This window comes from Asparagus officinalis, chromosome 4 (genome assembly GCF_001876935.1).
Source record: "Asparagus officinalis chromosome 4, Aspof.V1, whole genome shotgun sequence".
Taxonomy (NCBI): domain Eukaryota; kingdom Viridiplantae; phylum Streptophyta; class Magnoliopsida; order Asparagales; family Asparagaceae; genus Asparagus; species Asparagus officinalis.
In genome coordinates this window covers 18866100-18878061 of record NC_033797.1, presented here as the reverse complement: position 1 = coordinate 18878061, position 11962 = coordinate 18866100, and the positions used below count along the sequence as shown (strand labels likewise).

The window sequence follows — 11962 nt, the reverse complement described above, 5'->3', positions numbered from 1 at the left end:
CAATGATTCAAACTTGTTGTCCGAAACCGACCTTAGGTGAGGCATGTTTAGTCTGCCGATTATTCCTTGCGTGGGTGAATTTCACCAGATTTTCCACTTCGCCATCTTCAGAACATCTCGACACGAGTGAAACGAACTCGAATGTGCTTCGTCCTCCCCACTCGCATGAAAATACCGAATGCTTCGCCAAATAATAGCACTCATGCTATCGCAATGAATAGGACGGAGTCGCTGAGATATACAAGTTCTTCCAACGTCCTCGAAGCCAAATAGCCTCCTTCCAGCCTCCGTAACGCCGCCCCATATACCTACTCGCGTCCGTCGTAGACAGCCACGTAGCTGTAAAGGGTCATCTCCAGACACAACCGGCTCACGGTCAAGAGTGAACACATTACCCGTAGTAGAGCCAGCGCTTATCCAAGTCCCCGCATAACTCCGAATCAAACCTAGCCCACTGCATAGCTGCTGCCACCGACTGTAGTGTCCCGCCTTCATAAACGCAAACCAACACATGTAGCGGTACCTTCTAATTACCCTTCAAAATCCATCTCACTGCCGGCTTCCAATTGACGCACTCCTGGAATCGTGCCATGTATCTCGACACCAGCTCACCGCCTGTACAAATCGCGGGGCCATCTACATACATCGCGTACAGGCCAAGCTCCCACTGGCGCCTCGCATCATGGAGTCTTGTCGTCATCACTCACGTCTTCAACTGACTTCGTGAATAGGCCACTAAGCTCAAAATGGCTCCCAAACTAAAGCAAACTCTTCGTAGCCATGCTAACATGGAACGTGTAGAACCTCTTCAAATAAGCCACCTGTGTCAACAAATCCTGCCTTGCTTTCTTATCTTCTGCCAGGATCTCCATGCCCTAAAATGCGCTTCGCCATCGCCCCAAGGGTCTTCATCTCAAACTCATTCGAAAAGCTGAACTTTCAAAACTCAATCTATAGCGGAGCCTGAACTAAACATCAACATGTCATCCCGACATAAAGCAACAATAAATGTACCGCACCCTCCTCTCAACTTGCGACAAAATACCACCGCCAAATCCGACAACTGGCTCGAGGTACAATGACCAACAAAACCACTCACATCGCCTATACCACTCGTCGAGAGACCGCTTCAAACCGTAAGCGATTCTTTAGCCTGCAAACCAACTATCTTTCCTGCAGCTCGGGAATCCCCAATGGCTATCATATGTATCTTCATCAAGATCACACAGCAAGAAATGCGCCTCACATCCACTGATCTAAACCCAATCCATACCTCGTGCCTACCAAAGCTAGCAAATCGCGAATACGACGAATGCTTTCACCACCGGAGAGAAAACACTCATTGATCAATACCCTTCCTCGCTGTGCATACCCTTCGCAACCGAACGCTAAGCCTTGACCTCAGAGTCCCCATGCCGCATCGCTTCTCGTGTCCTCTGGCCCACTTGCAAAACACCAATCGCCTTCCGCCCTCCATTGAAGCTCTAGCAAGCTCCGCCTGCGTATCGTTCTAAGTGAACAGACTCCCATCTCCTGCTGCATAGCCCCTGGCCACGAATTCAAGCCTCCGAACTACTGCTCGGGCGCCGGACCTCCTCCTGAATTAGTAGGCGCACCACTCATCGGAACTGCCTCGCCCGAAGTGCATATGCAACTGTGTCGCGATATAATCTGTGCTTGCAACCCGGAATGTCCTCCCTCTGTCTCCGTGCCGGCAATAGAATCCTGAACCTGAGCCGTCGGTCCCCTGATCTGCTCATTGAGTACCCCCTATCCTCCGCATCACCGTCGTGCTCGCGAACTGCGTCCACTTGTCGTCGGCACTCTTCAGATACGCCACTATCTGGACTCTCGTGGAGCTGCATCCCAAATCTCCACCACCTGCGCGAAATCTCCTCTGTCTAGGCCTCGCTCTCTCCCTGATGAAAGCTGGACACCCTTCAAGATAGAAGCCTCATCGAAATGTGACTGTCCGCCGAACCCCGCACAACTCTATCAACTGGATCCCAAGCTTGTTATCCCTTGACACCCGGGGAACCTGAATCTACAGAATCATGCGCCTTCCTCCGCCGAGTTCCAACTTATCAGTTTCTAACATAATATATGCAGTGGCAAACCAATATACCTTAAGCTGGTCATGAGCATGTAGGCTGTCTCTCCCCACGAACCACATCTCGCCATAGGGGCTTCCGCCCTCAATCGCAGATAAGGCACGCCTGTAATGAGGTCGCTCGCATATAGAAAGTTGCCCTCAGCCCAACAAGATCTCTCCAAACCACTGCGCCGCAATAAACATCGAATCTCTCCAGCAAAGACCCGATTCAATCTCGTCCGCTTTAGCATTGTTTTGAGCACTTTGAGAGGGAGATATTGTGAGGGAGTTGAGAGCTTTGGTTAGGGTTATTTGTTGAGTGATTTTGTGAGTTGTAACCCGTTGTATTTCTCCTCCATATAGTGAAATCTCCCCATCCTCTCCCCGTGGACGCGACAAACAGTATATCAACGGTTATCTGACTTTAGTGATTAGCGGAGAATGGTTTTCTGGAATTAAACCAAATCTTTCTAACAAGACAAATACTTTTAGTAGTTTCTGGGGTTTTTTCCATAGAAGCCACCTTTAAAATGGGTGGTTTTCGCATAATTAAACTTTGGAGGTGATTTGCGTCTAACCACCCTATTTTGTAGGTCGTTTACATGAACAACCCCATACTGTCTAAAGCCCTTTTAAGCGCATAACAAAGTATACACACTCTCAGGCGTTAAAACGAAAATCAAAAACTGGAAAAGCAACGCTTTAATAATGAAAACGAAAACTAAAGACGGATGCAAAGAAACATGAAAAAGATGATAGACTGTAGTCAGCTACTGGCAATGATCGAGACAAATTCTAAAAGGAGAACAACTTTTTAAGGAAGCAGTTTAGACGAAAGAGCAGCGTTTGATAATTACCGGAACTCGCTCATATAACTTAAAACCAAAAAAGATCATAAAGGTGATAGTAAAAAATACAAATTGATACGTAGTGTCGACATACTCATGCCCGCGATAAAAGAAAAGGATAAGAAATATGAAAAACTTTGACCCCACCAGAACTCACTATTACTAAAACCGAAAAAAGAAAAAAAAAATAAGAGGAATAAAAGCAAACTAATTGATATACCGATGTGCTTAAAACAGCCTGAGAGATGGAGACTCCAACCGAAAGGGAAGCAAGATCATTTGTTGAGCATACTCACGAGGCATACAAGAGTCGTAATGAGCAAAAAAGAAAAAAAACATTAGAACATCTGATAGACATTAAAAACTATACAATATGTATATTTTGTAAGAGTAATCATACAACATAAATTCATAAAAAAATCTCATAAATGAAAGGGGAAAAAACTATCAAAAACTGAATGGTTCCTGAGGGTAACAGTCGCATCCAACTGGTAAAAGACCATTCAGGACAGCCAATGTATGTAACGTTAACATTCCAAAAGGGGTGACGAACAAGAACAAAACCTGAATATAGGCAAGAATATGCTGCACTTCTTCAGCTATCGGTCAAAATTCAGCGGTACAGATCAAGAACTGTATCACTTCTTAATCAGATGGAGTTCAGGTTTCAGTCAAAATTCAATGATATGGATCAAGAACATGCAGCACACCTTCAATCCAGTTAAGTTCAGGTATCGATAAAAATTCAAGGCTATGGATCAAGAAGCTTGTGAACTGCTTGCACAAACAAGACTAAGCATCAGTATCATGTTCAGAGATGCAACTAATATATCCCGGTAACAAGTATACTGAATATATCCAAGGTGAAACTCTTGATGAATAAGGAAGCATCCTCCCTTTGGAAACTCAGGTACTACAGGTAGCTAAGAACAACACAGGCTAAGAGAGCCAGTATGAACTACACAGGAACCTTAGAAGGAGGAAGAACAAAACTGCTCAAGTGAAGAGGCGCAGACGAACAAGCAGTAGTACTAAGTCACACCGCCAAATTCTCTCAACCCAAACCATAATGGGCACATGCAGGTTGTAATTCCCTTGACAAACATTAAAATTGACCAGACCAGTTCTTTTCTAACATAGCAGGTGCCTACTGCTTTGCCAAATAAATGCATAAGTAGGAAAGTGCAAGAATCATGTTCAATCAATGGACGGTTTTACCCAGAATTAACCCAAGCATGCATACGAAAAGATCACAAAGGCCAATCATAGCCTGCCAAAAGATTAAAGCAATTAAAATCATTGAAGAACTCACAGTAACTTACAATAACCTGTGCTTCATAGGTGAAACAGAAATTAAAATTTTACCAGGTCTTTCCGCTGTTAGCAATTAAGGTTTAAAAACTGTTTTCTGGAGAGATCAGCAAAAGCCAAGGTGACCCCAGTTTTATACTTCTGGCAGATCTCAAGAGGTCAAAAATCAAAGATAGCCCCACATAACTCCACTGTATAGTGCCCCCAATAAATTAACTCCACGGTATAGTGCCCCCAATAAATCCTCAAGGTGTCCAAATATATGATAAACCAAGAAACGAGAAACAGACTAAAATATGGCTGCCAAATCGGTTAAAACCAAGCACCAATAGTCTGAGGAGTTTAAAAGAACAAAATCCAGATAGCATGTCGAGAACCATTCATCAAGAACGGTATCCTCCATTGTCATGTACGCTATAAACAGGAAGTTTTAGTTATAAAAGAAAAGCATCATAGAAACATAAAAAGAAGACAATGTTACAATCAACCACTAGCGACAAAGACTCCTGCCTATGATAAAAAGCACAGAAAACCAAACAAATTTTCTCAAAAACCTGCAGGAAAATATTATATTAAAAAAAACTCAACTTGAGGAAACAGTTTGACAATCAAGAGCTGCATTTGACAGGCAGCAGTGCTTTAAAAAAACTGGTGCAGGTTATATAAACCAAAAGCACAACAATATCCTTTGTTGTCAAAATCCAAGAGGCACAAGGAAAAGATTTAGGAATATTTGACACACATTAAAACTATCAAAATGTATAATTTTGTAAGAATAATAATAAAACTACTCAGTAAACACCTCATAAATAAAAGGTTAAAACTCCAGAGACTGAAAGGTTGCAAAAGGTATCAATCACTTCCAATTGGAAAAATACTATTCAGGAGCTAAGTATATTCTCTAATTTTAATTGTGGGAACCACTGAATGGAACAATATTGTTGATCCACGTTAGTAATTGTAGAATATCTCTACACTCACAGATGGAGAGAATCTGAAGCCCCATCCAGAACAGCTACTGCATGTACGGTTGCATCCAGGATAGCTACCGCATATACTATAATACTGTGATCAGCCCAAAAGGTGGGATCAACATGAGCTCGGTAAAATAGGCAAGAACATAGCATCACTTCCTTCAATCTGATCAAGTTTAGGTATCATCAAATTTCAAGGCCATGGATCAAGACACTTGTGAATTGTTCGCACGATCAAGAACCAAGCATTAGTATCATGTTTAGAGCTACAGCTATACATCCCAGTAAACAAGTATGACAAATATATCCAAAAGGGAAACTCCTGAGGAGAACCTCCATTGGAAACTCAGGAACGATAGAATCAGGACAAGAACCTTTATGCACTATTGAAAATTGGAACCAGGAACAAGAAATCTTCTCGCAAGTGACTAGGCACAAAGGAACAAGCTGTAACACTAAAGCCACAACACTCTTTGAAGACGTAACAAATTCTCAACGCGAACCATATTGCGAACATGCAGGCTGTAATTCCCTCAACAGAACAAAATTTCAGATAAGATCAATCCTTGTCTAACATTGCAGGGTCAATCCTTGTCTAACATTGCAGGGTGTCTACTGCTCTGCCAAAGAAATGCATAAGCAGGAAAGTGCAAGAATCGTGTTCAATCAATGGACAGTTTTACCCAGAACCTAAGCATGCACGAAGAAAGATCACAAAGGCCAATCAGAGCCTGCCAAAAGGTTAAAACAATTAAAATCATTCGAAAACTTATAAATAACCCGTAGTTTATAGTCCAGAGAGACTAAAACTTTACCCGGTTTTTCTCCTGCCAACAGTTAACAATTAAAAAAGCTTTTTTTGGAGAGATCAGCAAAAGCCAAGGTAACCCCTTTTTCTATACTTCAGGCAGATCTCACGTGATCAGATAACCAACGACGGGACCCAAATAACTCCACACTATAGGCCCCCAATTAGTCCTCAAGGAGTCCAAATATATGATAAACCAAGAATCCCAAGAACACAATAATATATTGCAAGCCAAATCATCTAGAACCAAGCACCAATACTATGCGGAGTTTAAAGGAACAAAATCCAGGTAGCATATGTCAAGCAAGCAAAAGCATCAGGTTTACTTATCATACGGTCTAAGATCACAAGCTAAAACTGAACTAGTATTGTCCGCCCAATCCTTAACATGTCCGATCAACTGTCAAGGCTTCAGGATATTTTCCTCCAGTTCCCTGTGAAGCTGCATCAGTCAATAGAGATGACTTAATTATTTTGCAAACCAATCACAAACTTTTACGATATGATATTATACAATACGATAAAAACATGTCTGTACCTGCAGCAGGAGAACCATTTATCAACGGTATCCGCCACCACCACTAGGGCGTTCATATGGTCCAGAGCGGTCACGGCTGTACCTCTCACTTCCTGATCCACCACGACTTCCTCCATCCCTGCTTCGTCCACTGCCACCATATTTATCCCCATTGCGATCAGGTCCATAACGACTACTGCCTCCACCGCCACCATACCTATCATCCCTACCTCCATACCTATCCCCTCCTCTACCTCCATCACCAGATGGACACTCTCTAGCAAAATGTCCAGGCTTGCCACATTTAAAGCAGTCACCACCAGACCCTCTACCACCGCCTCCGCCATAGTCACGACCGCGGTCACGATCACGACCACCACGATCATACCCACGGTCTCCGTCACGGTCTCTGCCAGACCCTTGAGGCTGAGCCTTGTCTACAGTGATAGCTCGTCCATCAAGGTCAACTCCATGCATTGCATCAATAGCATCTTCCATTGCCTTTTTATCATCAAATGTGACAAAGCCAAACCCACGAGATCGACCAGAAAATCGGTCAACAACAACCTAAAGTTTGCCGAGATCAATGATAAGTTGAGGAGGCAAATTAAAAAATCAACATTGAAAGAAGATGTCAAGCAATATACAGAATTTATAGTAAAAATAGACGTTCTTTAATAACAGTAGCTAGTGAAGACAAGTACAAACATGGTTTAAAAGCTAGATAAACATGGTTTAAAAGCTAGTAAAATTTGACAAGTAACTCCAATTAAAGGTTAAAGTATTGAAGGTACTAAGAATGCATTATGAAGATTAGACATATATGTCAAAGTGAAATATTTCTCATCTTAGAACTTTACCGGAATTGTAGATTCTAAATTACCGACAGCATGAAATAGTCTTAGTATAAGCTGCAGGTTTAACTGGTTTAACTGGTTTATGTAATTCTTAAGTACAATAAGCTTTTCTAATGTTGAACTACATGACATGTGTCTTAGCAATGTTATTAGTTACCTTCGCCTCAGACAAGCGGCCAAATTTTTCAAATGCATCTCTCAAGTCATCGTCCTTGGTTGACCAAGAAAGGCCACCAATGAAACAGCGGTACTCCGTATCGGACATGATTGAACTGTGAAAGATAAACAGAAGTGAGCATGGAAGTAATGGAATACTAAAAGGAAACTTTATGTAACTCTCTTAATTGAACAAACAAATTCCTAGCTGACAAAGAAATCATATGCAGATCAAGTGCAGCTTCCCTAATTCCTAAGAGATAAGGATGGAGTAACTCTGAGAAATTTATGTCTAATCCGAACAGGATGATGTTTACGTCGCCATGTTGGAGGAACTTTCCAGATGCAACCATATTTGGCAGTTATTTCCATTTCCCAGTATTTCGCTGAGCATTGTGTGGAGGCGATTTTTTATGAAAGATACAATTTAATATCTTTCTCAGTTGAGGTCTCATCCCTTACACTCAAAGAAAACAAAGAATCATATGCATAATAAAATCATCAAAGGCCACAAGATTAAATAAGTTTATTGCACATAGCATTAGAGAAAGCAAATCATAGGAAAAGGACTCAAAAACATCAGTTAACTATACATAAAATGGTAGAGTGCAAATTGTATGAAATGGACTCAAAACATCAGTTAACAGCATATGATCGGTCTGTTGTTTGTACTTTGTACTAAATGAGACATCTTGATGTTTTCAATTTAAATTCTCTTAAAGTCCAACCATTACACCAAAACCCCTAATTGTAATGAGGGTTGAGAGTTATAATTTTATATTCTAACACGCTCTTCGCGGGTTAAGCGTCCTTTTTACGGGCTGAAACCTGGACTCACGCAACTGTGTCAATTGTTAGAAAATCAGTTTTAAAATCACAGCCGGTGGGACTTGAACCTTGGTTGCTTTGATACTTAAAAATCCCAACCATTACACCAACCATTTCACTAGAACTCAAGTTAGGGTGAGGGTTGATGGTTATATATTTATATTCAATCAGATTCTGATAAACAGCTCAAAGAAGCTAGTCAATCAACAGCCTCACATATTTATAATCTTTAGCAGTAGGATAAATTTGAAGGAAATGATTACTTTTTATGTCCTCAAATTGACATTGCAAGAATGAAGACAACAAAGCATGAGCTTATCATTGCACACAGATACAATGCTGTGGGAAGAGAATATACAACTGAGGCCTATTGATGTTAATTATACTAAGAAATATGAGTTATAATTTGTAATTACTTAACAGAAAGCATCCAATGCCACTAACAGTTAAGGCTAGACACCAACATTTCAGTCTTTGCTAGTTACAAAGTAGTCATGTGTGTTCATAGCCACAAAGATGTAGGTTGACTAAGGAGTAGGCCCAACAAGTAAGACTATAAATTGTGATAAGCAGCCAAATAGCAACCTGCATAATCGCGAAAAAAGAATAGTCCAATTTTTGAAGCACAACAAGAAATTTTAAATTATACACGATTAGGAAAAGCACCTCTAAGACTATACAACAGGATAATTTATCACATAAGTTCTTCAAATATCTTGGTACATTTAAGCAAACTTAATCAAAATGTAACATACTTACAATTCTAAATGATAGTACATGCATGTGCATACGCAAACGTGCACAGAAATAAGGCTATACCATGTTACGTAAAAATAATTAACACAATAACAACAAGTTCGTTTAATAGAATTTTTCCCTTTTTCTAAAAATATGAAGGAATTAACAAACGCATCACAAACATAAGAGGATACTTCTTAGGCACTTCTCTAATGTGTAAAAGCTTGTCGTTTATCTTTTATTTTGTACAATCTAATTGTAACTGGAAACTCCTCTAGTAGGCTAGATTTATTCTGGCATAGATTGCAGAGTATCACACATTGGGACGTAGTTTTCAACTTATCTTCAGGCCAATAGCACAAACTAAATAAAAAATAGTACCTTAAAACTGCATAGCGCTAAAACTAGAAACGTAGTTAAAGATTAGAAAAGCAAATAAACACATGCATGAAGACTGAATCTATATTTGTACTTTTAATACAATAACTCATATATGGCGTGTTATTGTTGCACGATTTCCCGACAAATTATAGAGAACGTATGGTTTCCTTTTCTTCCATTTCCTTGCCTCTCCGCCCAAATGCTCTAATTGTCAGCAAAACTATGCTTTACAGACTAGTTTACCACAGTAAGAACACTTTCTATTGAGAATTATATAATTATTACATACACAATTGCGGTTTACATTTAAAAAAATTTATTAGATGGGATGCCACAATACAGACTGTTGCTGCCTCCAACCTCTTAACAGAACAATACAATACATCTACTTTTTACGTCAATCATGAACTTGATTAAGAGAAGAAAACACCACGAATATGTTTGTTTATGCCTCGTTGAGATAATCATAAGCAAGAACCATCTCTATAACACACATGACACAACAAACTGAATAACAAATACAAGACAAACAAATATCGAAAAGAACCATCAGCTAGATTAAAGATCTCACCCGAATTTAAAAAAAAAAAGATACTTAGATCGATATCATAATTAGAAATAATACAGCCACAGGAAAGAAAAAAAATTAGGGCGAAAACGTAAATCCTAGCAAGACATCGCTTCCTAAAGCGGCAAAAAGAATTAAAAATGATTGTAAAGAAACATCGTGCTCTAGAATATGATAGGATCTGAGATAAAGAAGACTAAACGTAGATCTACCCCCAAAAAAATAAAGAGAGAGAAAACAATGAACGAGAAATTTAGGTGGAAGATCGAACCTCTGAAGACGGATCTAAGATTTGTTTTACGTACGATTCGATTTAAGAACAAACCCTAGCAACAGTAAATGGATGAAGAGGGGAAAATATCTCACAAGACGAGATGAATGAAGGAACTCACGGCATCTTTTATAGCTCTAGCGGACTCGTATTGCTCTGGACGAGTGAGACCTAGTTTTCAGGCTTGTTAATTGTGATAATAAATAATTTTAGGATATTTCTCGCACGCAGGGCATTTGGTCTAGTGGTATGATTCTCGCTTAGGGTGCGAGAGGTCCCGAGTTCAATTCTCGGAATGCCCCACATTTATTTTCAAATCGTATATTTTGCTCCTTTTTTAGCCTTCTCTTACCATTTTTGGCAAATTTCTTTTTCTCCGTTTAACTCATTGTTCATATTCTGCTATAAATTGAATGTTAGATAAATGTATAGGATAAGTTGAGTACGCAATCCCAGACATTTCTAATGTATGAATTGTTTTTTTTAATATTTCTTACCAAGAGAACAAAAACATGGAAATGAAATTGAATACATTACCTAATGGAGTTTTATTTTGTTTTCTATTTTTTTTCTAATTGATAACACGAACATCTAGGGCTGAGTATGGTTCGGTCCAAACCGAAAAAACCGACCCGAACCGACCCGAAAAAATTGGTTTTATGAGTAGGGCGGTTCAGGTCGGTTTGAAAACTTTTTAACCCGAACCGACCCGAACCGACCGAATATAGTGCAATATTACTCATTATGATCTCAAACCCTATCCGACTCATCCCCAAAGAGTCAAAGACTCAAAACCCTAAACTCATTTTCTGAATCATTATGGGTTAAAAACAATATCATTATATCAGTGTCTAATGTTTCATAATCTCCTACTTTGTTAATATCTTTTTTTCTTAACATAGTTTGTTGTTTGATAAGAAGTTTGATGAAGTTAGAACCGAACAAACCGAACCGAACCACACCGAACCGACTTGCAACAGTTCGGTTTGGTTTTGAATTATAGGCGGTTCGGTTCGGTTGTTCAAATTTTGGTAAAAACCGAACCGAACCGACCGTTGCACACCCCTACGAACATCCATATATTAAATGATGGAGATATGTGAACAAATACTTTTGACAAGAAGGTGACGGGATCTTATGAGCTAAATCTACGTAATAAGGTGGATTTCTAAGAAATTCTCATGTTGAACAAAATGGCTTACCACATATAGCTTTTCTTGCAACCAAGAGACATAATTTCTTCATATTCTACTCACTCTATTGATATGTTATAATCTTCATTGATAATATACAGTAGATATATCATATATATGTCATTTCCTTAAATATAAGGATGTGTTATTTACTAAAATATTGCGATTCATCTTTAATGAACACTGGGTTGAGTACAATTTAGAGACCTAACGAGCTAAAGGAATGCAAGAATAGCATGTTATCCATATTATGATTCACATCTTCCATTTCTTTTGAATCAACCCATAAGATTTCAGTTCGTCGAACAAGGAGGAATTACACAAAACCCACTTTTCCCCTTATTTTTTTCAAAATGAATAGGTAAAAATGTTTGCTTCGTTGTAGAACTGCAACATATTACATTACTTTGATTAATTTTA

The 11962-nt window shown here is 39.4% G+C and overlaps 1 protein-coding gene and 1 non-coding gene across 3 annotated transcripts; one reads left to right on the top strand and one right to left on the bottom strand.

The window, feature by feature from the left end:
• LOC109836818 (glycine-rich RNA-binding protein RZ1A) lies at positions 5361-10489 on the bottom strand. Of its 2 annotated transcripts, none has more exons than XM_020404832.1 (5): positions 10350-10489; positions 7565-7679; positions 6572-7117; positions 6041-6475; positions 5361-5956 (listed from the first exon to the last, which is right to left on the bottom strand). In XM_020404832.1, exons 2-3 carry the CDS (start codon positions 7670-7672, stop codon positions 6593-6595), a joined length of 633 nt encoding a protein of 210 aa, XP_020260421.1. In that variant the 5' UTR covers positions 7673-7679; positions 10350-10489; the 3' UTR covers positions 5361-5956; positions 6041-6475; positions 6572-6592. The 2 variants fall into 2 exon arrangements, with proteins under 2 accessions (XP_020260421.1, XP_020260422.1); XM_020404833.1 differs by having other exon boundaries at positions 5361-5915.
• TRNAP-AGG lies at positions 10580-10651 on the top strand. The gene has a single exon. It is a non-coding gene; the product is annotated as a tRNA-Pro (tRNA).

Coding starts and splice junctions, on each gene's coding strand:
- LOC109836818 (XM_020404832.1), bottom strand. CDS start 7,672: ATGTCCGATACGGAGTACCGCTGTTTCATTGGTGGCCTTTCTTGGTCA. Junction 7,118..7,564: donor GCCGCTTGTCTGAGGCGAAG/GTAACTAATAAC, acceptor GGCAAACTTTAG/GTTGTTGTTGACCGATTTTC.